Source organism: Aythya fuligula, chromosome 14, assembly GCF_009819795.1.
Source record: "Aythya fuligula isolate bAytFul2 chromosome 14, bAytFul2.pri, whole genome shotgun sequence".
Taxonomy (NCBI): domain Eukaryota; kingdom Metazoa; phylum Chordata; class Aves; order Anseriformes; family Anatidae; genus Aythya; species Aythya fuligula.
In genome coordinates, this window is record NC_045572.1 from 154,230 (window position 1) to 181,757 (window position 27,528).

The following is a 27,528-nucleotide window of genomic DNA, read 5'->3' on the forward strand; positions in this document are numbered from 1 at the left end:
GGGTAAAAACCTCTTAAGCGCTGAGAACCTATGCAGCTCTTGTAGTGGAAATAAGTCAAACTTTCTTGAGCATTGAGAGAAGCACGGAACCTGGGCCACCAAGCAGGAGAAGCAGAGCTTCACCACCACTTTGAAACCATGCTTGCCAATTTGGGAGTAGACCTGGGTTAAAAAGCACACTTGACCAAGTTATTGTTATTATTATTATTATTATTATTATTATTATTATTATTATTATTATTATTTTCCAGTTTATTCTTTATGAGGCCCCAAAAAAGTTCCTTCCTGCTTGGCTGGACCACAGACCCCAGTCGTTGCCCATGGGGCTCTGGTGACGCTGCACCTCGAGCACTGTGTTCAGCTTTGGGCCCCTCACTACCAGAAGGACATCAAAGACCTGGAGTATGTCCAGAGAAGGGCTACAGAGCTGGTGAAGGGCCTGGAGCACAAGTCCTGTGAGGAGCGGCTGAGGGAACTGGGGGTGTTCGGTCTGGAGAAGAGGAGGCTCAGGGGAGACCTCATTGCTCTCTGCAACTGCCTGAAAGGAAGCTGGGGTCGGCACCTTCTGGCAGATAAATATTAGTAGGACTAGAGGGAACGGCCTCGAGTTGTGCCGGGGGAGGTTCAGGTGGGAAGAGACATTTCTGCTCAGACAGAGCGGGCAGGCACCGGGACGGGCTGCCCAGCGAGGCGGTGGAGTCCCAGTCCCGCGGGTGCTCAAGGAACGGCTGGGCCTGGTGCTTGGGGACGCGGCTGGGTGGGTGGTGGCGGTGGCAGGGCCTGTTTGAAGCCGGACGCGGTGCTCAGCGACATGCTGCGGCGAGGGGTGGTGGCAGGGCCCGGCAGCAGCCCCCGGCCCGGCCCGCACCGAGCCGCTCCGCCCCCCCTCACAGCGCGCCCTGAGGCGCGGGGCGGCACCGGGCCGCGGGCTGCCGGGAGCTGTAGGCGGCGGCGGGGCCTGCTCCGCGCGGCGGGGCCCGGCGGAGGATGGCCGCCTGCTGCCTGCCGGCCGCCCGGCGCCGCCTCGGGGCCCTGCTGGCGCTCGGCGCGGCCCGGCGCGGCAGGTACGGGGCACGGGGACGGGACGGGACGGGACGCGGCGGTGGCGGCGGGGCCCGGGGGAGCAGGGGCCGGGCCTGGGGAGCGCCGAGCGTCCCGGAGGGGTCCCGCTGCGGGTAGGGGGAGGAGGGGAGCGCGCCCCGGGCCGGCCCCGTCCTGGAGCCTGAAACGGCCCCGCAGGGAGAGGCCCCGCGGGCTGCAGCCCCTCCGCCTCCCCGGGTCCACTCGAGAGCACCCAGACTTGTGGACTCCCGGGCTGGGCTGCTTCATCCTCGGTGTGCGCGGGGTCCTGGGGAGGGGACGGCACCCGTGTGGTTTGGGAAGAGAGTCAAATCAATTTTGTTAATATTTAGACAGAGTGTGCAGGCATGTTTTTGAACACCGTGGAATATGGCTTTTAAAAGGGCAGTGAGACCCACAGCCGTCGCTTTGGTTAGTTGAATGAAATGCAGGCAGCTGAAAACAAAACAAAAAGATAAAATGTAAGATAGTTTATTCTAAGGGTTTTTCTATGAAAGAAACCACGTAAATGTAATAAAACGATTCTAGAGCACATAACAGAAGCACCTGGGTTTGGGACTGAACGTGAAGACGTGTGTCTGGAAGTCCTCCCGCTGCCATGCGCGTGAGGACTGCTGGGCCCTGCGCACAGCGCGCAGCAAGGCTGGAGCAGGTGGGACTGCTGGCGGAAGCCAGGCAGGCTTTGTTGGTGGAAAACAGCCAGAACCTGCCATCGTCATGAAGCTCCTCTTTGTGCAGGGGCACGCCATGGCTGCGTCCACACTGCAGCCAGAGGGAGTGGCTTGATGCAGGCAAGTGGTGGTGGGGACCAGGTGCCCAAATTCTGGGGACTTCTTCCGCTGGACTGGCTGTAGTCTGGGTGTCTGCTGCCAGTTTGTGGCCATCATGTGCTAAGGTGTGCTGCAGAAGCTTATTCTCCTGTTAGGTTTCATCAAAAAGGAATCCACAAAATGTTCTCATACACTGCCCCCAGATGAGACAGTGAGTGAGGATAATTAGATTTTCTCCCAAGCACTGATGTAGACGGCTCTGTACCTCAGTTCTGGCATGCTTTGTCATGCAGATTTGGGAGGAGGAGGAAGGAGAGATTAAGGGAGAGGTGCGATAGGGTCCTTGTGTTGGAAGGGGAAACAGCATGGGTTTGGGGTGTTTGGGTATCATGCATGTGGTCCAGAAAGAAATCATTAAAATGCTAATCTTTAAGGACAGCTGGCTTGAACCATGTGGCTACAATCAAGTTCTCTCCTCCATCTATCTGTTTGCTCTTCTGTGACATCAGTTTGTAAATCTTTTTGAATCACCAGCTTAGTTATACAATCTTTTCACACCCTTTGGGACTTCCCCATGTCTGTCACTTCAGGATGCGTCAACTTCCTCCCGTGGGATTCCTGCCTATTTTTAGGGCAGCTGTGATCAAGACTGTACTTAGAAGGCAGAGCACTGTGCAGCAGACAGACTGTAAATAGCACATGCCCTTGGTAGAGGTGTATTTCATCCTCAAGGAAGAAGTAAATGGGGCAACATTTTCAATTCTGCCTAATAGTTCTTAAGAATTCCCTTTGGAACCAGTCTGGGACACTTTTTTTTTTGCCTCCAGCTTTTAAGGCAGGCTTGTCTGAACAGCCTGTGGCACCCGGGGCATTTCAGCGCATGGGGGAGTGTTTTGTGGCTTGGTTTCACCAGCTGAAGAAAGGAGTCCATGCTCGCAGCTCTCCGCTTCACGTAGGCAGGTCCCCATGGTGGAGACACCAGCTCGCTCATGCCCCTCTCCTCCTACACACTGAAACACACCCCTTTCTGTAACATGAATCACTTGCACAGGGAAATGACACAGTAAGCTTCGCTTCTTGGATGCATAAGAGTTACCTCTCTTGTATAGTTCTGGTTTGGGTTGTTTCTTTTAAGCTGCAGGTACCTAACCTGTGAGGTGCCAGGCAAGGCTGCTTTCTCAGCTGCATTTTAGCTTCTTTGGTTCATCTGAAGCAGGGTTGATTTCCATTCCTGCAGCTCTTTAAATGAAATCCAAGAAGATAAAGGACAAAGTTTGTGGTTGATGCTTACCGCAGGCACATATTCTCCCCCACAAGTAAAGCTTTCCAGTTGCTTAAAGGTCGTTCATTGATTTTTGAAGGCACGGTAAAGGAGGTACAGCTCTTTCCTCACTTCTGGCTTAACTACTTCCTATAATTTTGTAAAAGTACTGTGTTAACCAGTTGCCAAAACAAATGGGACAAACATCATTCAAGGTGGAGTGTTGTGCCCAAAACAGATCTCTGCAGCTATGGCTAAAATGTTGGGCTTTCTCCTCTGAAGGCATTCCTGGGACCAGAGCTGCAGGGGCTGGGGAGCTTTTTGAGAAGGCTCTTTAAAGGAGCATCCTGCTTCAGAGTAAATACACTTAGTAAAGGCACTTTCAGGTCTGTATGTGATATGTAATGGCTTTGAAAAGGGACAGTTTGGCGTACAGACCACGTTTCAAGTATCCACTTAATAAAAAGTGGTATATGCAAACGTCTTCAAGTGGGAAAAGGGAGTCTGTCATTAGTGCTGTGGGTGGTATAATAACCTTGTGTTAAAGACAAAATGAGGGAATATTTGGGCTACTGAGCAGGGAGTGGTAGGAGATGCTTGGTGGTCTTTGGGCAGATACATCTCTTAAAGCGTGCTTTGGTCAGACAGATAAGGTAGGCTAAGCCCTCATTGCCACCCAATGTGGGACGCCTCTTCCTTTCCCCATGTTGACCTTCCCACTTCTCTCCAGGCTCCACATGTTGTCTGTTCTTCTGTGCTGGCACTTGTACTCAACAGATCTCTCAGCAAACCTATTTGAGGACGCTGGACACAAAACACTTCAGCAGGGGTAGTTTTTGGCAGGTTTAACTACCTGAACCTTCATTCTGCAGGAGCTGCAGCGTTCAGTACTGGGCTAAGAGGCACGAACCCTCCCCATTCAGTTGCCACTGTCAGCTAGATCCTCACGTAGTGTGTATACAAAAGCGCTGTGTTGCAGGGGGTGTTGCAAGCCTGGCTCTGCTCAGCTGAGGTCCTCCTGAGAAAGGAGAGGCTCACTCTTCCTTGTCAAGACTATACTCAAATGTTTGCTCTTGGAAGCAAATTGAGCTTTCTTCTGCAGACTCTGTTCCTGTGTGAATTGTGAGGGGGAGGTGGGCTGAGGCTTTGCCCTAATGCTGTCCAGGTCAGCTGTAAATGCAGGAGGTGCTTCTCTGCATTGAGGAGGTGGGGGGAAAACTGCGCTTCGCTCCTGGAGCGACTGCAGTGGTGGTGGCAGTGAAGGGCACTGTGGAAAAGCAGAGTGAAACACTGTCTATTTATTGAAGTGTCTAACCTACTGCTTTTGATCATCTTTTGATGAAACTGTTTTTAGCTAGATTTCCACTATTTATTTTTGGGAAACCTGTGAGATAGTTACAGTATAGAATAAGCTTCTTGGCATCTAGGCAGTGTTGTTACAGCTCAATGCAATTATCTAACTCTTCGGTTGTTTCATAATTTCATCTGCAAGTTCATCTGCAACATGGAGTCAGCCTTCTGGATGAGTTTCACCTGATGTACCTGCATGAATTTACATTCTTAGAGGAGCAGGCGAGGCTCTGCCCATGTATCTACTTAAATGCTGCAGCTTCACAGATCTACTGAATTTTGCTTAAAACTTTTGCTTTAAAATGATTCTTAAAACAGCTCTCTGCTACCTGCTCCTTTTCAAGACTGCCTTGCAAAAAAGTTTCTGAAGTTTACCATTCAGTATTGACTATCTGTACTGGGAAGTTAGCAAAATGCAACCAACAGCTTTTTTTCCTTTAAAAACCCGACTCTTTTTAGTTAATGTCAGGGAAGTGGCGCACAGCCTCTGTAGTGATATGAGCCTAAAATAAAAGAGTTTTTTCAAAATGTCTGTCTGAGTTTTCTGTGCTAGTTGCCTATCTTTTCTGAAAAGAGGTAAAATTTTATCTAGAATCCTATGTACCTTTTTAAGAGGATCGTTTAGAAATTACAGTAAACAGGAATCTTTCTTTATGACCATGTTGTAGCATAACTTTTTTTTTTTTTTTTTTTTTTTTTTTTTGCTAGTTTGTACTTCAGGGTGTCCCCATGTGTTTTCAGCACTGCAGCTCAGCAGAGAAGTACAGGAGATGAGTGTGGCCCAGAAGATCCCCACGATGAGCCAAAGCATCCCCTTTCTGATTGTGCCTTAGAGCACAAAGCCATCAGATTGGAAGAGCAAGTCCGGGATTTAACTGTAAGTGTGCTGCTGGTGGCACCACTGTTTTTCATTCAGTCCCCTCGACTTTGTCTTTCAGCCCTATCTTTTTCTCTAAGCACTGTAACATCCAAACGTCATCGCTGTGCTCTGGCAGCATTCAAAGCAGCAGTGCTCTAGGCGTTAGGGTACACTGTGGAAGGAGTACGGTCTGCCTTTCCCAGAAACACCAGCTGTCAGTAGCTCCCGGGAGGAAGACACTGATAGTATGATCCTGGCAGAGAAAACTGTATGTGAGAGATGGGCTGTGGTCAGCTCTTTCACAGTGCTGTGAAGAGGGAATGGCAGGAGCTTTGTCCTGACTAGTATTATATGTTGTAATGTGCTGGACCCAGATTGTCTGAGAAGGGAAGTTATCTTTGGCATCTAGCAGGGAAATGGAAGGGATCATTTTATAGGGAATTTTCAAATGTGAGTAAGGAGAGGAATAAATACTGAAGCATGGGGCAATTGTGAGGGCAATTGCCCAGAAAGTACTGCTGCAACAAGTGATAAATCAGCTGTTTCTGGATCTGTTGCTAAGACTTGCCTGGTAGAGAAAGGAGTGTCTCAATAGGCACAGTGAGTCATGCAAAAAGCAACAGCCTGACAATGCAGCGTCCAACTGAGTTGTGCCCTGAAAGCTTCTGGCCTTGACTTGGGTCTTTTGAGGGGATTGCGGTTGTGCTGATTCAGTGGAGACTGTGATCAGTAGGAGAGGGGTTGGATTTGCCTGTTCTAATGAAAACGCTGGAGCCCAGCACAAACCTTCTGCTGTGAAATTGGTTATTTTTAAATGATTTCTAAGGGATTGCAAACTTGACAAGAAATCAGTTTTACTCCTTGTTTGATGTCTGCTCTTGCTATCATGGTTACAGGAACGATACCGGAAAGCTTTGGCAGATTCTGAGAATGTCCGGAGGAGAACACAGAAGTTTGTGGAAGATGCCAAACTCTTTGGTAAGCAAAGTGAGGAAGAGCTGTGTTTACTGCAGCAACATGCCTGCCTGCCTGCCTGAGCATAAAATGCTGCTCAGCAGCTTTTCTCTCCCCTCTCAGTCCAGCCCTTGTAAAGGCCGCACGATGTTTGGCCTGGATTGTTGGTGTCTGAGCTTACTCACTATTTTTCTATATGTCCAGCTGAGACGAGTGAAGGGGGAAAAATGTTTAATCATTGCACTCTGCCAGCATCACTTCTGAGAATGAGAAGCCATTATTTTCTATAGCACGTGAATATCTGAAGGTTTTTTTGTAGCTAAGCTTTGAAATTAGAGCTGCTGTCGTTTTATTACCATTCTACCCGTGGTGCTACAAAATGGCTATTGAGTTCTGGGTTAATCAGCACTATTGGTTTGCAATTTTTTTTTGAGTCCTGAGTTTTTGTATGCAGCCTGCTTTAGGTTTGAAGAAAAATGAGTTCCTTTATTAGAAGTTGCTCATGGAGTGAGGCACAGGGGGCTGTAAAGCATTAAAGCAGAGCCTGGTTCAAGAGGAGACAAGTTGGTAATTGGTCTGCTTCTGTCTGCTCCTTTGTTGCCTCTCCTTCATGCTATTTCATTCTGTGTGTGTTTGAACATGTATGTACAAGTGTAGACAGCACTGAACTACTGCTTCTTTCTCGTTTCTGTTTTCGTGGTATGTCTTTCCAGTAAATTAGTTTTGGCATCATTATAACTGAAGGAGGTTGGTTTCCCTGAAATTTCTGCACTGTGTAATATACTGTTTCTGGAAATGTGTATGATCTAAATACATTTTTCTAATGAAAGACGCTATGGCAGTTTTCATGACCAACTTGAGGTCCATTTTATCCAGTCCTTCCACAGCAACTTTAACATATGAATATGAATAAAATTGTGGATATATGTATGGATGGCCATGTATTATATCAATTTCTCCCCATCTTGTTTGTTCCGTGTGTGTATAGGCATTTCTGTGAGTTGTTTGGCAAAACATTTAGGACTGTGGGACTGTTTTGGAGGGTATGGAACAGCATTCTAAATGATGAGGCTTAGTCCCAAGAACTTCTTGGAGTGAAATACTAATAATACTAATAATCATTGATCTATATAGATGTACCTTTCCTGCATATACCTTGATTTGGGGAGTCTTCATGATAGTCCCCATGTAATGCTAAAGCTTTGGCTACAGGATACAGAAGGCACCATCTACTCTCATTGAAATACGAGTTGAAATCAATTAGCAGCTGTAATGGTGCTTTCAAACTTCTGTGACTTCGTGCCTGTTGTAGGCACTGTAGCTCTGTGTAGTCGTTGTTCTTCATGTACTTCTTGCTTCGTTATACGTGTAGGAATCCAGAGTTTCTGCAGGGACCTCGTGGAAGTAGCAGACATCTTGGAGAAGACTGCTGAGAGTGCTGCAGAAGAAGCAGAGCCTAGTAATCCAAATACAACTCTAAAGAAAATCTATGAAGGCCTGTCTCTCATAGAGGCCAAGTTGCAAAGTGTATTTGCCAAACATGGCCTTCAGAAGATGAACCCTGTTGGGGGCAAATATGATCCATACGACCATGAAATCGTCTGCCACGTACCAGCTGAGGGAATGCAGCCGGGCACGATAGCACTGGTGACTCAGGATGGCTACAAACTCCACGGCCGCACTATCAGACATGCACTCGTTGGCGTGGCGGTGGAGTCGCAGGAATGACATCACCTTGCCTTCTTGGCATCTGGGACCTGATGGAGCTGAGGACCTCTCAGCACTCAGTGACAATGCAGCTGCATGTCTTTATTTATTAAGCTAGGTTTGTATTGTACGTTGGCTTCTTTATAATGTGTGCAGTCATTTTGTCATTAATTATAAGGTACTTGTATATTTAATGATCCTTTTTGGAGTACATGGAGTAGTACTAGGAGTTCCACTATTTGTCAGGAACGTGGTACTATAGCTCCTTTCTCTGTTGCTCATTTCTCTATTAAAACAAGTACAGGGAAGGGGATATGAGAGAGAAAGAGGAATTCTCTGAGACTTAGGGTATTTTGTCTCTCAGCTCCATCTCTGAGACAGATGCCTGCAGTGGCCTTCAGGCAAGTAACTTCTCTGCCTCGGTTTCTGTATCTGTAATAAGGGAGCATAATAATACTTATTGACCTACCTCACAGGGATGTGGTGAGGCTTTTTCTTTGCAAAGCACTCATAAGAGGAAAAGCTCAAAGGGCTGAGTATTATTATCGGTCTAGTTCTGGTGTCTTCCCTTGTCCCCAGAGCCCTTAGATGAGGATCAAGATGATCACTTGAATTGATACTTGGGGCCACTTTTTTCTTACATCGTTTCAGGAAAATAATTCTGGATTAATGAAATCTCTGTCATGCTACAGTTCAATAGGGATGCGTCTTTAAATAGAATCTGGTTGTTGTGTCAGACTTCAATGTGTTAGTATTTGTTCTCCAAGTAAAATTTCAGCTTGACACTTTGTTCCTTGAGGTAAAACAGGGAGTGATGGTTCTTGGTAGAGCCAGAAACTCTTCTCAAATCTCTATCCAACCAAAAAGTATATTTTATAGGAGAGTAATCTCTCTTCCCTGATGGGTATTTGTGCATCTTTCAAGCATGATAAACTGTATGCTCTTTGTTGCAGCTTTCGGCAAAGTGGAGATGTGCCCTTAAGTAGGAAATCTGGACTGTTTTATTTTCTGGAGCTCTCCAATAATGGTACTCAGATAACACTAACTTCCAGTTCATATTCAGATTCTACTTCTGTGTAGTCATAGCAAATATTAAAACTTCTGTTTATTATTTTTTTCTTGACACAAGGAGAAAAAATCATTTCTACATGTACTAAAAGTCTCAAGTGTCCTTGAAACAATTTTAGCAGCAATGACAAGAAAGCTGGAGAAGCAGAAGGCAGGGGAAGTGAAAGCAGACCTCAAGCCATCCTCCTAGTTGGAAGCATGTTGTTGTCACAGTATGCCATATGTATTTCCCAGTGGTCCTTTGCCTGGGAGTCCATTTATCTCAGCTGAAAGGGCGCAGTCACCCAGTAAGATCAGAATTTAACCCTTTAGAGAACAGTAAGCAGAAGAGTGGCAGAAGAGTTATATAAGCCAGGCTGTGGTTTGCACTACATAAAAAGCAAAGTAGGCATGGTGGTTTTCAGGTTATTTCTTACAGATTCATTAATTCCTGCCTTTTTGCTTTCTGGAATTGGATCTGTGGCCTGACAGTTATTTGAGACACACTTGCAAAAGCTCTTTATTTATGGTGGATGCTGTCACAGGTTTGGAAGAAAGCTTATTCTTCTTCCATTCCTTTGCAGGCTTCAGTTGTGTAATCCTTTTGTGATGGACTTCAAGATAACAGCAGCCTTCAATCAGCAGCTGTCAGCAGTCTTGCATGTGAAGAGACTCTCTGCAGAGCACATGCAGCTAATTGGCTGTCACTGCAGATTTTTTAGGAAGATGCACATTTTAAATATGCTTTATGCAAGCTGCTTTAGTGACAGCGGGATGGGGGGTGATTCAGTAGTGGATACAAGTGCAGTTTTGTGCTGGTATTTAGGTTTTCAGAGGGGCACTTGAGACTTAAGCCTGAAACAGTGCTTCATGGCAGCACTAGATCACTTTGGAAAACACTCTAGTTCAGTACTCTTGTTTCATCACACTTGGAAATTTTAGAGATATAAAGGACTTCCTGCTCGTTGTTTTTGCTGACTGTACATACCAGGTTATACAGAGATAATCGAGGCAGAGAACAGGTGAAATTTGTGATGTGGCAATGCAAGTCTTGCAGTTCTGCCTGTGACTACCTGCAGCCTGTTCTGTGGAAACTGTAGCTTCAGTTGGAGCAATTGCTTCTTCTCTGCCTCTTCAGTCCATGGTATATCAGCTGATTCTTTCTGCAAATACGAGGGGAGAGCTAGTTATGGAAACTAATTTGTAATGTGAAATGTTAGTTATAAGAAACTGAAGAAAACCACAAGCATTTCACGTAACAAGTAGTTTTCAGTCATAAAAGGCTGCAGCTTATCTGAGCCAGACATAAAAGTAGCATGTGGCCAAAAGTGATGGGATACAAAGCATCTTTATACTGACCCACTGAGCAACCTGACTGTGAAAGTATGCTGCATCTGCTTGGCCCACCTTTGGACCACTTACCAGGCCTGCCTGTGACCTCAGCTAGTATTCACCCTTTTTTGCCTTAAAGAAATACCCTAAAATGCACTCTAGACACTTTCCATCTGTAATAAGAGGTTATTGATTCAGCTTCTGTATCTGGGATCCACTTTCAGTGAGGCACTGTTGTATGGCTGCAGCAGAGATCTGAGGTATCGGGTTCCCGTACAGTATTTGTGAGCCTGCCACAGGCCCGGTTTAATTTGGGGCAAGCTTTTTTCCCAGTTCATGCCTCAATTTTTAAGATCTATGAAACTTATATAAGGTCTGATCGGGCTTTTATGATGGTTATTGCAAGACGTACCTATTGCTTAGAGAAATTACCAAAGAGGTAGATACTGTTACTGTTGTTTGTCCTAGTTTTCTGCTTAATTGCAATTGTGAAATGAGAATGAAATAACCAAACCTTGATTCCAACACAAAATTTAGATTTCCTAAGCAAAATTTGATTCTCTTGCCTTTGAAGCACACTTAATGATCTCTTACTGTGGATGAGATTGCCTAAGGATTGAGTGAATTTCTTCGCAGATTGTAGCTCCCGTGTCTTCCCCGTTTGTGTAAAGCTTATACGCTGAGTGCAGTGGGACAAAGTTCCCCTTGGTGCAGTTCCATCATGCTCTGCAGTGACACCAAAGAGGAGTCTGATTCATGAGCTTCTTCTCTCACTTTATTCGGTGACTCGAGCTTGTAGAAGGGACAGAATAGTGGAGGAGAGGAAGTATTGCATACCTTTGACTCATTTCCACTCCGTTCACCCAGCCATGAACTGAACTGGGAATGCGGACTAGATAACCCCTGCATGCAATGGTGATGTGTGGACCTGCATTTCTGCTCTCAGAAGGAGGGCAGCCCTGCTGCACAGGGGCTCTGGCCTTGTTCTGTGATCCCGCCATATCGTGCAGGCATCTTAGCTCTGACCAGGAGCAGTGCAGAATGTGAATGTTGCTTTGTGAACCTTAAGTTCTCAGTGCTTCATCAGCAGTTGAAAGAGAACAGCTGTGATAAATCAATGGCTATAAGTCCTTTAAATTAAAAAAAAAATGTATTTAAGTTTTATATTGTGAATATTGTCATTGTGTTTATTTTAAAAGATGTTTTGATATTAGTTGCAAAGTCAAATGAACAAAGCGTTGCTAATCTCCAAAAATTTTAATTCTGTTTAGTTGGTGGGAGACCTGTATATACTGTCTGTTTTTGTGTTTCTGTGCGCCGTGTTTACCCAACGGTTCTGGCTGTATGAAAGAGGAAGACTCAAGTGCGGGAGCAGTGCAAATAATTGACAACAACATTTGAGTTAATGTTGGAAAGGGCTTATTTTCTTTAGATGTCCAGATACTGTCCATTTGCTAATGATAATAATAAATAAAAAAGAATTGCGGTTGCTTCTTTTCCTTTTTCCCCCTTCCCCAAACTGCTGCTCATTCTGGTTGCTGCTTTAATTGAGTGGGACTGTAGATTGAAAGGTTTCTAGCTATTCCTGAGCTGGCTATCTAAAATAAGGGCTACAGTCCACTGCATTTGTTTGGCATTTTATGAACAATCCTTTAGGTGCACTCCAAGAAACTTGGAGGGGGGGGGCATCTTTCCTCACACAGGTGAGTTGCCAGGGGTTTCTGTACTGATGAACTTCTGTCATTCTCTGGTACTTTGTGCCTGCTTTCCTTTCTGTTCCTGGTTAAGTTCATTCACAGACCACTGTGTAGAGAAAAGCTGTCTGCCAGCCTATGGTGTTTCATTCTGCAGAACTCCTGACAGTTGAAATACATGTTATCTTGTGTTATTTTTGTCATTCTCTTCCCTCACAGCTTCATTTTGCTGCTTATTTCTCCTTTTGTGTGTGACATGTGGTAGCAAGCACAGTGTGCAGCAATTTAGGTGGCATAATAGACAGTGTGTTTTAGTGCTTATGGTATCCACAAGTGGGTTAGGATTTCAGGGATTTGTTGAGGAGAGCAGGCTTTCTCTCCAGGGATTGCAGCAGATTTCTTCTCCCTTCCTGCATCCTCTGCAAAGATAGCCTGGCCTCCATTCCTCGTATTGCTGTAGTCTCTTTGTGTTGTGCCATGTCAGCAAGCCTTGCTTGCCTCAATTTCCTGAAGCTCTGAACGCCCCTGTGCACTTATCACTTAAAAGAAGAAAAAAGAAAAAGCCACTTTGTAAAAGAACATTATAAATGGCCTTTCTGGGATAAGACCTAAATCCTTGTGCTGAGGATCTACCAGCAAAACCCCCTTGTGATTGTAGAGGCAACTTCCCACCATACTGGCTCTTCCTCATTCTGCCCAGGAGCAGCTGTGATTGCATTGCTCTGTGTGTGCTAACCAGCCAAGACAAGGAAATAATGCTAACTGCTGTTGTGCTAGTAATTGCTGGCTCATCTGGTTTTCTCTGCAGCAACAGTGAGAGTTGGGAGTTTTCAAATCACAACCATCTCCATCTGCCAAAAAAAAAAAAAAAAAAAAAAAAAAGTGTGTGAGCAAGAGAAGGAGTGTTTTGCTTACTGCACAGAGCCAGCCATAGTGAAATCAGGGCAGTTAAAATAAGGGCTTGTTAAAACCTGAAGCATGCAGATGCATTTCTGTGCTGTGTTTTAAGCAACTTTGGGAATGTGGTTGCCCTGTGCTGGTGGGTCAGTACTGTTCACTGTAAACTTCAGGGGAGCTGAGCAGCAGTCGGAGCTTGGTCTGTGTCTCCCCCATGTTCACATCTGCATTTTGGGGTTGTGTTTGCTCCCCTACACCGAACTTCCAAAGGGGCTTCTGACTCGGGGAGAGGTAGCCTCTGCATGTGTTCTGGCTTCTGCCTTTCCTGTGATGGATTCCCAAATTTAATTTTGTCTTGGTACAGAGCCAGCCCTTGGCTACAGCAGGCTCTAGGTGCTGTAATTACACGCGCTTCCCGGTTTTGCTCAGATTTTGCTAGCCTTTGTATTCCAGGTAGCAGCAGGCTCCCAGACAGGATCCCCAAGACACAAGCATCTTGCTGCCAGGCTCCTTGTTTTTCTGAGGGCAGAAATTACAAGCAAAAGCTTGAAATGCCACTGCTGAGGTACGAGTCACAGCAGAGCCCAGCCTCGTGGCCAGGCGCTGAGCACCGTGTCCTCCCCCACGTGCCAGCTCAAGATAGGGAAAACACGCTCCCACAGCAGCTTGGCCTGAGGGCAGTAAAGGTGGGCTCCTGCCACTTGGGAAGCCCAGCACTGTGCAGGAAGGTCCCACCCCGGGGCCTGTCGCTGTGGGTTCAGGGATCACTCGGTTTTAAGCTGTCGGTTCAGCACTGGGCCGGCCGTGGGTCGGCAGCTGCTGCGTGTGCAGAATGGGGGCACCGCGCATCCTCGGTGTGGTGGTGGTTGTCGGTCGAGCATCGCCTCCTCTGAGCCCTGGCGTCACGGTGTGGAGAGCCAAATTTCGCAAAACAAGGCCGATTTTGACGCTACGCCTGTGTCTGCAGCCAGCCCGCCGCTTCCCCCGGGGCCACAGGGAAGCGAGCAGCCCCAGCCCCCGGCCACGCTGCCCGGCCGGGGGGCGAGCCCGGGCCCCTCTCCCCCCGCAGCTACCGGAGGCGCCGCCTCGGTGCTCTCCGCCCTGCGGCCGGCCCAGCCCGGGCTCCGCAAGCGCCATGGGCCCGCTGCCCCCTGCCCTCCTCCCACTGCCTCCGGCGGGGGCCGAGCCTGCCGTGAGGGGCGGGCCTGGCCGGGCGCTGCCGCTGCCGCTGCCGCTCCCGCTGCTGCCGGGCCCCGCCGCCGCCGCCGCCGCCGCCCGCGCCATGGCCCCGCTGCCGCCGCCGCCGCCGCCGCCGCTGCTGCTGCTGCTGCTGGTGCCCGCCCTCCCGGCCCTCCCGGCCGCCTCCGCCGGCCCTGCCCCGCCGCGCAGCATCGGTAGGAGCCGGGGGGCGAGCGCCGGGAGCCGGGGAGGGCGCGGGGGGGAGGCGGGGGCTGGGGGGGGTGCGACGGGGCGCGGGTGTCGGCCCCGGCTGACCCTCGGCCCGCAGCCGTGGTGGGCGCCGGGCTGGGCGGCGCGGCCGTCGCCTACTTCTCGCAGCAGCAGTTCGGGCCGCAGGTGCAGCTGGATGTGTACGAGCAGGCCGGCGTGGGCGGCCGGCTGGCCACTGTCACCGTCAACAAGCAGCAGTACGAGAGCGGGACCGCGTCCATCCACGCGCTCAGCCTCCACATGCAGGACTTCGTCAAGACCCTTGGTGAGCCGATGCTGCCAGGCATGCCTCGGGCACGCCGTGACCCCTGTGCCATCCCTGCACCCCTCTCCTGGCTGCCCTCAGTGGGGTTTAGCGCTCACAAGATCCTCCTGCTTTGTCTCGTGGCACTGGGGAGGTTCCGTGGGATGCCCAAACACATGGGGTTGGATGAGGGGCCCCAGGGTCAGCACTCCCTGATGCTCAGCCAGGAGTGTCACCCTGCCGCCCACCGTCCTGCCCGCATCCCCATCTGGTTCTGCCCCTTCCCAGCCGCCCGCCGGGGCCCCTCTGCTCCCTGCAGGCCTCAAGCAGCGGCGTGAGGTGCCAGGGAAGAGTGCCATATTCAGCGGGGAGCACTTTGTCCTGGAGGAGACCGACTGGTACCTCCTCAACCTCTTCCGGCTCTGGTGGCACTACGGCATCAGCTTCCTGCGCCTGCAGATGTGGGTGGAGGAGGTGATGGAGAAGTTCATGAGGTAGGAGAGCCAGGGGGCTCAGGCGGTGCCAGGGCCTTCCCAGCACCAGAACCCGACCAGGCACCCTGTGGTGCTGTCCCCTCCAGGATCTACAAGTACCAGGCGCATGGCTACGCCTTCTCCAGCCTGGAGGAGCTGCTGCGCTCGCTGGGGGGTGAAGCCTTTGTCAACATGACACAGCGCTCGGTGGCCGAGTCCCTGCTGGAGGTGGGCGTCACGCAGCGCTTTGTGGACGATGTCATCGCGGCCGTCCTGCGCTCCAGCTACGGCCAGTCAGTGCTGGTGCCCGCCTTTGCAGGTGCACTCCCTTACCCCACTGTCTGAGGGTTCCTCCCGTAGTCCCCTCCCCGGGCAGAGTTCTGAGGCACCCTCCTCTTCCTCCCCCCAGGAGCCATGTCGCTGGCAGGGGCCCAGGGCAGCATGTGGGCAGTGGAAGGAGGCAACAAACTGGTGTGCTCGGGTCTGTTGAAGCTGACCAAAGCCAATGTCATCCCTGCCAGGGTGACGGGCATCTCTCTGCACAGCTCGGGTGAGTATGGCCAGGGGAGGCTGCTCCGGCCCCATGCACCCATGGGTGCTGCCGGCCTTTGGGTGTGGGTCTGTGGCCAGCAGGGTGGGAGGTGCTTCGTGGGTAGTATGGGGATCCCAGGGCACTGAGGGATGCCATCTGTCAGTCTGATCCATCTGGGAGGCAGGGCCCTGTGCTACAGACCTCAGCTCTGGGGTCCCTTAGGGCTTTTCTTTGGGCTCGGAGATTCACACGGACACCATCCATGTTGCAGGCTTGCCCCCTGCTCCAGCTCAGCAGGAGGGCTGGATAGCTCTGGTTTGTGGGGCGGGTGGCTCTGCCCTGCTCCTCCTTACCTGACTACGCTGAGTTTCTCTAGAAGTTTTCTCCCACAGGGAGAAAAGAAGGTCCAGTGCAACACAGCTTGGGGCACGGGGCTACACTAACTGTCTTTTCAGAAGGGAGAGCCCTGTACCAGGTGCACTACGAGGGCAGCGAAGGCCAGGGCTCGGCTTTCTACGACATGGTGGTGGTGACAACTCCCCTGCACCCCAGCAGGAGCAACTTCACCTTTGAGAACTTCGAGCCACCCATCGCCAACTTCCCTAGTGCCTTCCAGCCCTCCGTCACCTCCGTGGTGCACGGCTACCTCAACTCTTCCTACTTCGGCTTCCCTGACCCCAAGCTCTTCCCCTTCGCCAGCATCCTCACCACCGACACCCCTGACCTATTCTTCAACGCCATGGACAACATCTGTCCTGTCAACATCTCGGTGGCTTTCCGTCGCAAGCAGCCCCAGGAGGCTGCAGTGTGGCGAGTTCTGTCCCAGCAGCCACTGGACAAGCAGCAGCTGAAGACCCTCTTCAGGTCCTACTACTCGGTGCAGGTGACGGAGTGGCAGTCGTACCCCCGCTATGACTCCACCAAGTCCCTCCCGCCCATCGTGCTCCACGACAACCTCTTCTACCTCAGCGGTGTGGAGTGGGTGGCCAGCTCCATGGAGATGATAGCTGTGGCGGCCAAAAATGTGGCCCTCCTGGCTTACAACCGCTGGTATCAGGACCTGGAGAAAATCGACCAGAAGGACTTGATGCACAAGGTGAAGACTGAGCTGTGATGCACGGGGGTGGTGGTGTGGTAGCCAGGGGAGTATTTATTGCCTTGGGAACAGCACGGGGTTTGGGGCAGGGGGTGAGGGACGGTCTGTGTCCCATATGACTTGAACAAGCTTTGCCTTCAGGAATATGACCCCTGCCCTGTGCTGCTGCCTGTCTGTGCCACACGCCTGAGGTTTCCCCATTCCCCTCCCTGCTCTGTACTGGAAGGAACCTGTGGGTTTTCTGTCAAAAAGGATCATGGCTGTGCTGCTGTGGGAGGGATCTCAGGGGACTTCAGAGGCCAAGGCTGTGGGGTGAGCAGCAGGGGTGACAGGCTTGGCCAGAAGCAGAGCCCTGCCCTCCTGCCAGCAGCGCGCAGAGTGGCTCAAGCGATGCGCTTTATTGAGGATCTCAAAAGCTGCCCCAGCCTCCCCAGCCAAGCCCCCAGTTTGTGCATGGGGTGAACACCCACTCTGCAGCCCGGGGCTGGGGGTGGTGGGCAAGGACCCTCCTCTTTGGCCCTTCCCTGGAAGTTAGAGGGCTCACGGTGAGGCTGCAGGCAGGGCTGCATGGCTGGGTTGCTTGCAGGGGCTGCCCCAGCGGTGGGTGTCCCCAGAGTGGCTGCTTGGACTTGAGGCTGACAGAGCCCACAAGGGGATTTCAGGGAGCCCTTGGAGCTATGCAGCTGCAGCCTCCTTGTGCAGACACACTCCTTGCCCTGGCGATGCTTGGGAAGCAAGAGCAAGCTGGTTAGATGCCCGTGAGGGGCTGTTAGGGTTAGCTCTGCAGGCTCAGAAGATGCAGGTGCAGCCCACAGCAATGGTCTCCATGACAGTCTGGTACTTCTTGTGACACTTCTTCCTCCCAGAGGGCTTGCGCCCCACCTTGCCCGTCCCCTGGCAGAGCAGCCGGCGGACGGGCAGCCGGCTGTAGATGGGGATGCTGGCCATGGTGCGGTCCTCCTGCATCGTGAAGGGGTTGATGCAGCCGGTGCAGAGGCACCGGGCCTCGGGGATGTCTGCTGGGATCCGTGTTGCGTCATGGTTTATGCTGGAGAAGAGAATCAAGAGGAGGCAAGGGAGACGGTGAACCTGGCAGGTGAGATGGGGATGGGCAGGGCAATGCCACAGCAGGGTGACATGGGGAGCTTCCCGTGTGCTGGCTCCATGCTGCTGGAGCCACAGTCACTGCCATGCCCACCAGCGTGCAGCCAGCACACGTGGCCCTGCCCAGAGCCCCTGGCCCTTAGGACCGTGCCCCACACTCACCTGTAGGCCCAGGGGGATAGGCTCCTTTGGTTAGACCTCCAGAGCTGCAGGTTGACCTGGCACTTGGTGTCGCCTGGCTCAGAGCTGTTCCTCAGCTGGCGCACCATGTCCTGGATGCTGCGCTCATAGTCCTCCATGGGGGTGTAGGTGTCATCCAGGCTCCAGGCCAGGGCGGGGGCAGCTCTGGGGGGCCGTGCCGGACCCCTTCTCCTCCCCTTGGCTGCCTTGCTTTGGTCTTTGGCTTCTGGCACCAGGACCATGGCAAAGGTGAAGATGCAGAGGAGAAGCTGAGGAGGAAGGAGGGTGGTGCTTGACTGCCCAGGCCTGCACAAGGGGTCACACCAGGCGATGGCAGGGCTGCATCCATTTTGGGGTGGCACGTGCACTGTGGGGTGGTGAGCACATTGTTGTGGTGGACCTGTAGCCCAAGCCCCAGGTGGTGCTTGTGGCTGCACAGTCCCTTGCCCAGGGACATGCTGGCAATTTGCATCACCCAGAGTGCCCCCGTGCTGCCCTGAGCTGTGCCCCTGGGGGGCTGCATGCTGGGAGGGACGCATGCGCATCCAGCTTGGGGTGTACCTCAGGCTCCTCTGGTTTAAAAGGTGCTTTAGAGATGAGACAGGCAAGAATGGGATCTTTATCGAAGCCCTCCTCTCCCTCCCTCTGTGCTCCAAGGACAGAGAGAGAAAGAAAGATGCTTTTTCCTTTCCTTCTCCCTCTGGCCTTGTGGGGCCAAGTTCCCGTGTGCTGACAGCTGGCAGGCTGCCCCGTAGCAAACAAAGTTGCTTTCTGTAGTCCTGCTCCTGCTATTCGCCTTCCTGCAGCTGGCTGAGGCAGCCCCACACCCTGCTCGCAGGTCCTGCTCCTGGGCAGCTGCCGTGACACTCGTCCCATGCAGGGGCCCGGGGCAGAAAGCTCTCAGACCTGGGCTGTTCTCTCCCTCCCGTGCCGTGCTGTCCCCTCGGACCATCCTGAATTTGCTCTTCAAGGCTTCTTTGTCCTTGTTGCGTGAGGCATGGGAGTGATTGGCCCTGCAGGCCAACGTGTGCATCTCCAAAGCAAACAAACCCAGGTAGCCATCCGCAAACAAGCGTGTCACTTATTCTATCACAGAAGACAAATGAGCAGCGAGCCCCGAGCCACAGCACGGTCACCTACCAGGTTTGGAGCCCACTCCATCGCAGCAGAGGAACTCGCCTGCAGTGAGGCTGGCCCAGACACACTAGGAGCTAAATAGGGAAAGCCTCAGCCCCGCTGTGCTTTCCCAGAGGTGTGTCTGGCGCATCCCCGAGGTGCCAGTGAGCCTCAGGGCCAGGGGCCAGTGTGGTCTGGGACTCGGCCACTGCCTCCTCCCTGGGCGCTGGCTCCACCAGTGGCTCCAGCCATGGCCCTGAGGGACTCACTGGACAAAACCTGCCCGGGGAGGGGTTTGGGGTTCTGCTGGGGGTGACGGCATGGTGACAGGAGCCACCCTAGCTCAGACCCATCAAGCGAGGTGATGGCACCCCAGCACCCCGATGTTTCCGTCCCCGAGCCTGTTCTGTCCCCTGCTGCTGCTCCCAGCCCCCAGCAGCGCGGGCACAGCGGCTGTGCTGGCAGCTGGCCCTGGGGCTGTGCCCCGGAGCTGCAGGCTGGGGGTGCTCCTGGGGGCGTCCCTGGGGGTGCTGCCCCCACCCCAGGCCGTGCCATGCCCCTGCGGTTTCCCGAGGCTAGGCACTGGGGCGTGGAGTGCTGCGGAGGGGGAAACTGAGGCACGGGGCGGGTGTGGGAGGGCGCAGCCACGGCCTGGACCAGGGCAGCGGGGGTCACTCGCGGCTTGGGGTCCCGGAGCAGCCCCTGTCCGTGTCCCTGCAGCCGGGGGATGCTGTGCCGCACGGTGGTGCTGTCCTCCACCCAACCGCGCCGCCGCCCTGCAGCCTCCGGCCGGGCCCTGCCCAGAGCCTGCAGGACTGGGAGCGGAGGTGCCTCGAGCTCACCCCGGGCTCACGGCGCGCAGCTTGTCCCCTGCTGCTCTGGAGGGACCTTGTAGGAGTCGAAATCTGCGGCCCCAAAAGCTGGGAGGGCTGCTGCAGGAATGCCCCCACTTGGGGCATGTGCCCCCCTCTCGAGGCTGCGAGGCCTTTGTGTGTTGTAGGGTGCAGGGAAATTTCCTCATTTTCCCAGTGCGGGACCTGGACCTCTAGACAGAAATAATGAACCACAGAAAATGGGGTAAACCTCACTGCCCCCCCACGTGCTGCTGCATTTCCCCTCCCTTGAGCCCCCCGCAGCCTGGGGATCGTGCAGGTGATGTGGTGCCACTGCCCTGTGTGCAGGGCAGCCCCAGCCCACATTAATGCTCCAAGGGCGTGGGCCCCCGCAGGGCTCTGGGGGTAAGGCCACCCTCACTGCCAAGGCCTGAAGCTGTGAGGTCCGTGCACCTTGTCCCTTTGCGGGACAGGACGGGACAGGAAGGGACGGGATGGGACGGGACGGGCGGGACAGGACGGGACAGGACAGGCCGGGCATGGCCTGAGGCTGCGGAGCCAGGCGCCCGGAGGGTGCTGGGCTGCGCGTGTGCCGCAGCGCCTGTGTTGTGTCAGCGCTCGGAAATGCTGTTTACACATGAGAGAGGCTCAGAGGCATCCGTGCTGGGAGCCAATTACCCAGTTTTGATCTTTTTTGGTGAAAAGGAAACCAGGGCTTTTCAGACATGGCCAAATTTGATAAGCTGAGGGAGGCAGCTTTTCCCCACCAGCCTTGCACAAGGGAAGGGGCTGGGGTGCACGGCATCAGGGGTGAGGGCGGGCAGCCCTGGCCTCCTGGTCTTAGGGTGGGCCCCCCGTGCCCAGCTCCAGCTGTGGCACTGCCCTGCCAAGCTGGGTGCTTGGGGATCAGCCCCAAAGTGTGGTGGGAAGGTGAGGGAGCAGGCAGCCAGGAAGGGCTGGAGCCCCCCCAGGGGGCGAGGGATGTGCTTTTGGGTGCTTGTGTATGTGCCCATCCCTGCTAGCTCCCCCGACACATCCCCACCTTCCCCACTGCTTTGGGAACCTCGATGGAAGACGGAGCCTGAAGAGTGGCAGCTGGCACCCAAATGGGGTGGCTCAGGTCTGCCAACCCCAGTGAAACCAGGATGCACAACTCCCAGGCGATCCACCACGAAATCCACTGTCTTGGCCTCAAGCTCCCGGGTAGAGTCTGGGTGTTAGATGGGTTTGGGGCAAAAATGGCAGAGCACGTGCCTGCTTGTGTGATGCAGGCAGCAGGGGGGAGCACACCCGCTGGGGAGCATGGGCCAGAGCATGTGGCAGGGGGTTGCTGGTATTGGCTGGGGGGGGTAGGCTGGCTGTTTGCCTGCAGGAGGGTTCTCGCTGGGGTGGGAGCCATGGACATGGGGTCTGTGCTTCCCCAACCCCCAGCAGCCTCAGCACAGAGTAGTTCCATGGGGCATGGCCTTTCCCCAGCCGTGAGGCTGCTCCCTACAAAAGCTGAACTGGGATCCTCAGCCAGATATGTGAGCCCCAAGCGGGGCAGCACCAGCCTCAGCACCCACGTGTGAGCCCATCTGCAGCTGCACCTCATGGAGCCGCGCCACCTCCCATCACTGCATGAGCAACATTTTCCACTCATCAGAGGCGAACAGGATGGCCTGGCCAGACCCAGCCCTGTGCCGCTGCATGGGAGGAGAGCTGGGGTTGGGGACACCAAAGTGGGGACAGCGTGGGGCCCTCCACATCCCCACACCCCTGGGCAGGTAGCATTTGCCCAGCCAGCCGGCCCCGTGGCATGGTGCTCACAACCATATTTGCACAAACGCTGCTCAGCACACCAGCAGCTCCATCTCGCCCAGGCCAGAAAGGCTTATTTTAAGCTCGCTGGAAAAAGAACATTGGTGGGAATTAAAACTCCATTTCTCAAAAATGGGAAAAACAAAACATGCTTCATTCTGTCCACTCCTCCAGTTGCATAAATACAGAGACGTGTCCTGGCTACAGAGGGTGGCCAGGAATGCACTGCTGGCATTGAGAAGGGTCAGTGCCCCACCCCGGGCATCCATCAGCAGGACCCGGACTCATTCCCTCCCATGCCTGGTGACAGCAGTGATGTCCCCAGATGTCCCCTGGGGTTTTCCCACGGGGGGGGGTGAGTGGGCAGGCGGGTGGCACGGGGCATTGCCCCAGCACGGGGGACATGTGCAGGAGGGGCGACCACAGCAGCCGTGCGAGGGGACAAGCTGTCGGCAGCTCGGGGCCTCGCTGCTCCTGGACTCTGTGTCAAAGGCTAATATTATTTATACAGCCCTAATCCAGCCATGTCAACAGCCTGTCTGCCTCCTCGGGCTTGGGGCCATCTGTAAATTGCACCCCATAGATAATGCACAGCGAACAGCCAGGATTTGGTGTCGGGAGGCAGAGCCATGCACGCTCGTCCCTTGGGGACGAGCACCCGACCCACAGCACCCGAACCACACATTCTGGGGCCAGAGACATCAAGAGGTGGCTGCCGGCAGTGCTGTGCTGGTGGGAGGGAGCATGTCCGGCACATCCTGCCGCGGCCCCGCCAGCGCATCCATCAGCCCTCTGGCGTTTACAGCACGTTGCCCGTTACAAGATCCAGATGTACAGGTTCCTGCTGCCCCACTCCTCTCCTGCCTTTTGTTTTCTTTTTCTTTTTCTTTCTGCTCTTGGAAACAGAGCACCTGATGGAAAAAGCCTGCGTGTGCTCTCGTTCCTAGAAACAACCTGCTTCCTTCCGCTGCCACCCTGGGGTGCCTCAGGGGGAGGACAGGAGGGGCAGGGCAGGCACCAACTCTTGTCCCAGCAGGAGTCTGTTCAGTGACTCTGCCCCAGGTCCCCATAGACAGAGCAGCCCCAAGGCTCTTCTCTAGGCAGGGAGGCTTCAGGGATGTCTGAAGCACCACCTGGGCGTGGGTACCATCAGCCTGCCAAGCCTGAAGGGCATCTGTCCCCAGACCCTGCTCTGCCTGTGTTCTGCTGCTCCCTGGGGAGCTGTGCCAGAAGCTGCACCTCAGGAGAGCCCCAGCCCTGCAGAGATGTTCCTCATGGGCCTGTGTGGCTGAGGAGGGCTTGAAGGAGCCATTGGATGGAAAGGCCCTTCCTGGGATCTTATGGGTCATGGGCACCCAAATGCCTGCAGCTGTACCCCATCCTGCTGCAAAGCATTGCCTTGTCACACGAGCCTGGAAAGGGGTCTTTATATTCCTCTTGTCTTGCCCATCCTGTGCTCCCAGTTGCTGCTGTTTTAGCCACTTGTGGAGGGCTGGGATCTGCAGAACAGCTCAGGAAGGTCCTGAAGGTCACCTTCAGAGCTGCTCCAGCCCAGGCTTGCCCGTGAGCCACGCCGTGCTGCCCGTGTGGCTGGCACAGCACAGGCAGCAGGGCCGCCAGCTCCTGCCCGCAGTGATATATGGGCTGCGAAACACCGGCAGCCCCCTGCAATGTCAGCTAGCAGATTAAAAGGCTATAAATTAGCGTGGTTGGGTATTAGTGGGGCTGGCTGGGGAGGGACATCTGCTGGCACTCCCCAGTCTCTTGGGAGGGTCAGAGCCAGCACACGCAGCCCACCAGCCTCGCCCCCAGGGGGGCTGCTCTGCACCACTGCCCATGGCACCCCCGGGGTACCCAACACCTCTGAGTCCCGGGGCTGCTCCCCATGGGGCCGTTCTGGGGACCACCCAAGGGTCTGTCCCCTTGCCAAGCAGAGGCTGGGGTGGGAACGGGGCTGCCTGGGACCACCCAGCCCTTCATGCCCAGCCAAGTGGGGCAGGGAGTGGGAAAAAATGGCTTTGGTGGAGATACTGAAACTGAATGTGCTGCGGGGAGAGCTCGCTGGGCAGCATCTTAGTGAAGGAGTAACGAAAACAAACCCGCACCGAGGAATCCTGCTTTGCCCCAAATGTTTTTCTTATGGAGTTGTAATAAGACAAGTGTTGTAAAGATAGTAACCTTCTAAACATTACCTTATTAAGGCTTCTTAGAAACCACAGGGCACGACCCTTCTGGGTCATGGAACAAGAGAGCAGCATCCAGAGAACAAACAGAGGCTAACGTTACATTTTTCACTTCATTTAGGAAACCTGGTTTCTAATTATAGGGTTTGTTTAATGGCAGCATTTATTTGTGCTTCACTTGCAGCCAGCCACCAAGAGCAGGGGCTGCACGTCTGTGCGGCGGGGTGAGGGGCCAGGGGGGCAGAGAGCTCCGGAGCTGCTCCCAGTGCTGTGGGTGCTCAGCAGAGCCAGGAGCTGGCCTGCCATCACCCCTGGCCCATGGCCCTGCTTCTCCTCCCCAGCACCAGCCTTGTAGCCACCTCTTGGACCACCCATCCCCACTGCTGGTGTAACCTCCCCGCATCAGTTCTGCTTCCCCTGTTCCTTGCTCACTCCCCGGGTGCTGTCCCCAGACCCGTGGGCACAGCTCTGCGCCTCACCCAGCCTGGCACATATTGCCCTCACTCCTCACATCATCAGCTTCTCCGTGACTTCCTCAAGCTCTGTCCTTCTGGAGGGGACAGGGGACATCAAATGCTGGCATACTGTCTCTGGGCAAAGCCTGGTGTGATGGCTCAGCAGCCTCAGTGCTGTGTCCACATCACAGGTGATGGGGACGGGAGGACTGATCGTGGCTGCTCACCCCCTGCCCACCATGGCAGTGGGATTTCCCAGCCCCTCTGGGGCTGTGTCAGTGGAAGTCCTCCCCACCAGACACAGCCTGCAGGCCGGGCCCTGCGGGGTCAGGCATTGTGTGTCCCTTCCCAGGCCCCTCCAGTTCGCACCAGGTGCGCACAGCAGATGTATGCCCTGGCACGGCTGGTGGCTGAGTGCTGTCCCATGAGCTGCCGGGGTCTCTCAAGGCCCAAGACCTCAGAACCTGGCCCTTTGCTTCCTCCCAGGAGGGTCCCCAGCTGGGAAAACATGAAGGAGAGGCCCTTGATTCCTCCCGCCTTGGGCTTCGACTAGCACTTGGTTGCTGCTGGCTGCAACAGACCTCACACCACCTGCTTCCCCACTCCAGAGCCATGCTCTGCTGCTGAGGAGGAGCCTGTCACAGCCCCACAAGCTGAAGCATCACTTGGGGGGGACTTGGGACCAGTCAGGACATCATTACCAAAAGCAGGGATGCCCCCCCTTCCCGGCCATGCCCCCCGCGCTGGCTGTGCCCTGAACTGACAGCCAGCGTGGGAGGATGAGGGCGCGTCGGTGCAGTGCGTTTCTCTCTGAGCCGCCAGCTGGCTGCTGGTTACAGCTGTCCTCAGCGTGGGGCGGCTGCCATACATGGGCTCGTGCTTCGGGACGGGACGGGGCCAGCACGGCCCCAAGGCAATGGAGCACCCGCGCTAAACCCCAAGGAGACGCACTGCAGGCACCCAGGTCCCACCCTGGGATTTGGGGTTCCACAGTCACTGCTGCCCCTGCGCGTATGGCAGCCCTACAGCTGCCCCAGTGCCTTTTTCCCAGGCCAGATGGAGCTTCTCAAAGTAATGGGAACCACAAGCTGGTCCAGGGAGCATCTCTGCTTCCTTCCCCCACAGCCCCGCTGGTGGGACGGCCGCCAGCATCACCCCATGCCTGGCCCCGCTGCCAGCCTGGCCCCCTGTGCCCCACGGGCAGGGGTTTGGATGGGAAGGGGACCGGGGGGAAGCCCGTTCTTCCCCAAAACTTTCTCCAAGCAAGTTCCCGTCTGTTCCCAGGCATGGAGCTGGCAGCAGGCGCAGCGCTCGCATCTCCTCCCCCCACACCCCGTCACCCCTCCTTCTCTCGCTCCCGCTCTCCCCCTCTCTCTTGCTCTCCCTCTCAGACTTAATGACTTCCACATGGGCCTCTGGCATCCTGAGCCAAGCCTCCCAGCATTGTCTGAAATCTCCAAATTTAGAAGAAATATGAAAATTGTCAAGCAGCCCTTCCTTAGGGGGTAAAACCAACACTCAGCTGAGCGGCCGCAGGTCAAGGCGGCGGCGCCACGTGAGGCACCCCAGCCAATGGGTCCCCTCGGCGCTCCTGACAGATGTGGCCATCGGCAGCCTGGCCTCCTCTTCAGCTCATATAAGGTAAAAAGAAAAAGGTTTTCCAGCTTCCGAGCCTCATGGAAGGAGTTTTCGCTGAGGGCTCCCATGCCAGCTGCTTAAAAAACCCCAGCTGGCAGCACAGGGATCCCAGTGGTGGGTTATAATGTGACGGCAGAAGGAGGTGGCCGCAGCCACGTCCCCGCGGCACAGCGCTGGCAGGTGTGGGGTGGCAGGTAGGTGCCCATGGGGGCTCCGGGATGGGGCTGGGATGGGCAGGGGCAGTGGGCAGGAGGCAGGGGCACGGCTCCTCCAGCATCCACTCTGCAAAGCCTGGGACCCTCATTCCCTGTGGCGGGGTGTCTCCGGGGCTGTGGGCAGGGTGCCCCCACCCCGTGTGTGCACACACAGGACTGCAAACCCACAGCTGTGCCTGAGAAGGGGAGGGAGGTGAACAGAACATGGCCACGGGGCGCCAGCAGGGAAATTTACCAGCTCAGAGGTAGTAAGGAGTGGCCGGAGCTGCACGGATGTCGCAGGGTCCTGAGCAAAGGGGTGCCCAAAGTCAGCCCCGTGCCAGTGCTGGGAAGGGGTGCGTGATGGGGCAAAGGGCTCTCCCGGCCTTCTGGAGGCTGAGCTGGAGAAGGAACTGCTTTTCACTCTGGGAACATCTGGGATGGAAAAAACTGGAAGTCAGTGGTGAGCCCAGGTAGGGCCAGCTCCGGCGGGGAAAGTGGCCCTGGGCTGCTCTCCCTGCTGCGCTGCCTGGTGCTGGGAGGAGCGGCTGCAGGCACAGACAGGGCTCACCAGAGGCTCGTGGGGTGCTCAGACCACCCCACCCAGTGCCGACCAAGAGCACCCCACAACTAGCAGCTGCAGAACCCTGCCGCCAGCCCAGCCTGCGCTGCTGGCTCGCCTCGCCTGCCTTAATGCATCCCCCAGCCGGCACCGCTGGCGCCTTCCCAAGCTGCGGAGTTTCCCCTGCTCCTCTGCAATCTGGGTGAATGGTTGCTGCGTCCTCACCTCCCTGGCACTGCAGCAGTGGCTGCCAAGCGTGGTTGCAGCATGGGAGCCTGTGGCAGAGCCACCAGGCTGGCCACAGGGGTGGTGGTGAGGGCAGAGGGAGCGCAGCAGGCAGTGGCCAGCCTGCTGTCCCTGTGGGGAGCGAGCAGACAGGCACAGCTTGGTCCCCAGCTGAGCAAAGCCTCCTTGATGCTCCCCAGGCCGTGCCCCACCTCTGCCCATCTTGTGCCAAAACTCCAGACAAAAAGCACCAAGGTGCTCCTTGAAACACACCGATGGGTCGCTCTGGTGTTTCACCTTTGGGGCAATGCCATCACCTCCCCGCTGCCGGCCGATGGGAGAGGAGTTAATTTCCAACAAACACATGCACATGCCTCTGCCAAAGATTTCCCAAGCAGTTATCAGCAGGAATTTGGGGAAGGTTGTGTCTAGACAGGCTGCAGCTCTGGGTGGCTCCTGGAAAGAGTGGCATTTCCCTCCATGCTTGTCAAGA

At 54.5% G+C, this 27,528-nt stretch overlaps 3 protein-coding genes across 4 annotated transcripts; 2 read left to right on the forward strand and 1 right to left on the reverse strand.

The window, feature by feature from the left end:
• Positions 1-976: 976 nt before the first annotated feature.
• Positions 977-11,849, forward strand: GRPEL2 (GrpE like 2, mitochondrial). Of its 2 annotated transcripts, none has more exons than XM_032196741.1 (4): positions 977-1,064; positions 5,170-5,338; positions 6,217-6,298; positions 7,647-11,849. In XM_032196741.1, exons 1-4 carry the CDS (start codon positions 988-990, stop codon positions 8,000-8,002), a joined length of 684 nt encoding a protein of 227 aa, XP_032052632.1. In that variant the 5' UTR covers positions 977-987; the 3' UTR covers positions 8,003-11,849. The 2 variants fall into 2 exon arrangements, with proteins under 2 accessions (XP_032052632.1, XP_032052633.1); XM_032196742.1 differs by having other exon boundaries at positions 5,203-5,338.
• Positions 11,850-14,266: 2,417 nt separating this feature from the next.
• On the forward strand, positions 14,267-17,881 carry PCYOX1L (prenylcysteine oxidase 1 like; the record flags this gene model as incomplete). Its single annotated transcript, XM_032197105.1, has 6 exons — positions 14,267-14,345; positions 14,459-14,665; positions 14,964-15,138; positions 15,225-15,436; positions 15,527-15,667; positions 16,105-17,881. Coding segments are annotated over 6 exons (1,473 nt in total), but the record flags the coding sequence as incomplete, so codon positions are not given.
• On the reverse strand, positions 17,535-18,271 carry IL17B (interleukin 17B). Its single transcript, XM_032197106.1, has 2 exons — positions 18,012-18,271; positions 17,535-17,793 (listed from the first exon to the last, which is right to left on the reverse strand). Exons 1-2 carry the CDS (start codon positions 18,269-18,271, stop codon positions 17,535-17,537), a joined length of 519 nt encoding a protein of 172 aa, XP_032052997.1.
• Between the last annotated feature and the right edge of the window lie 9,257 nt (positions 18,272-27,528).

Bases quoted from the DNA above. Each gene is read 5' to 3' on its own strand.
- GRPEL2 (XM_032196741.1), top strand. From the start codon at position 988: ATGGCCGCCTGCTGCCTGCCGGCCGCCCGGCGCCGCCTCGGGGCCCTG. The intron at 1,065-5,169 runs GTACGGGGCACG...TTTTTTTGCTAG, and splicing joins GGCGCGGCCCGGCGCGGCAG to TTTGTACTTCAGGGTGTCCC. The intron at 6,299-7,646 runs GTAAGCAAAGTG...TTATACGTGTAG, and splicing joins GGAAGATGCCAAACTCTTTG to GAATCCAGAGTTTCTGCAGG.
- IL17B (XM_032197106.1), bottom strand. From the start codon at position 18,271: ATGGTCCTGGTGCCAGAAGCCAAAGACCAAAGCAAGGCAGCCAAGGGG. The intron at 17,794-18,011 runs GTGAGTGTGGGG...TCTCTTCTCCAG, and splicing joins CTATCCCCCTGGGCCTACAG to CATAAACCATGACGCAACAC.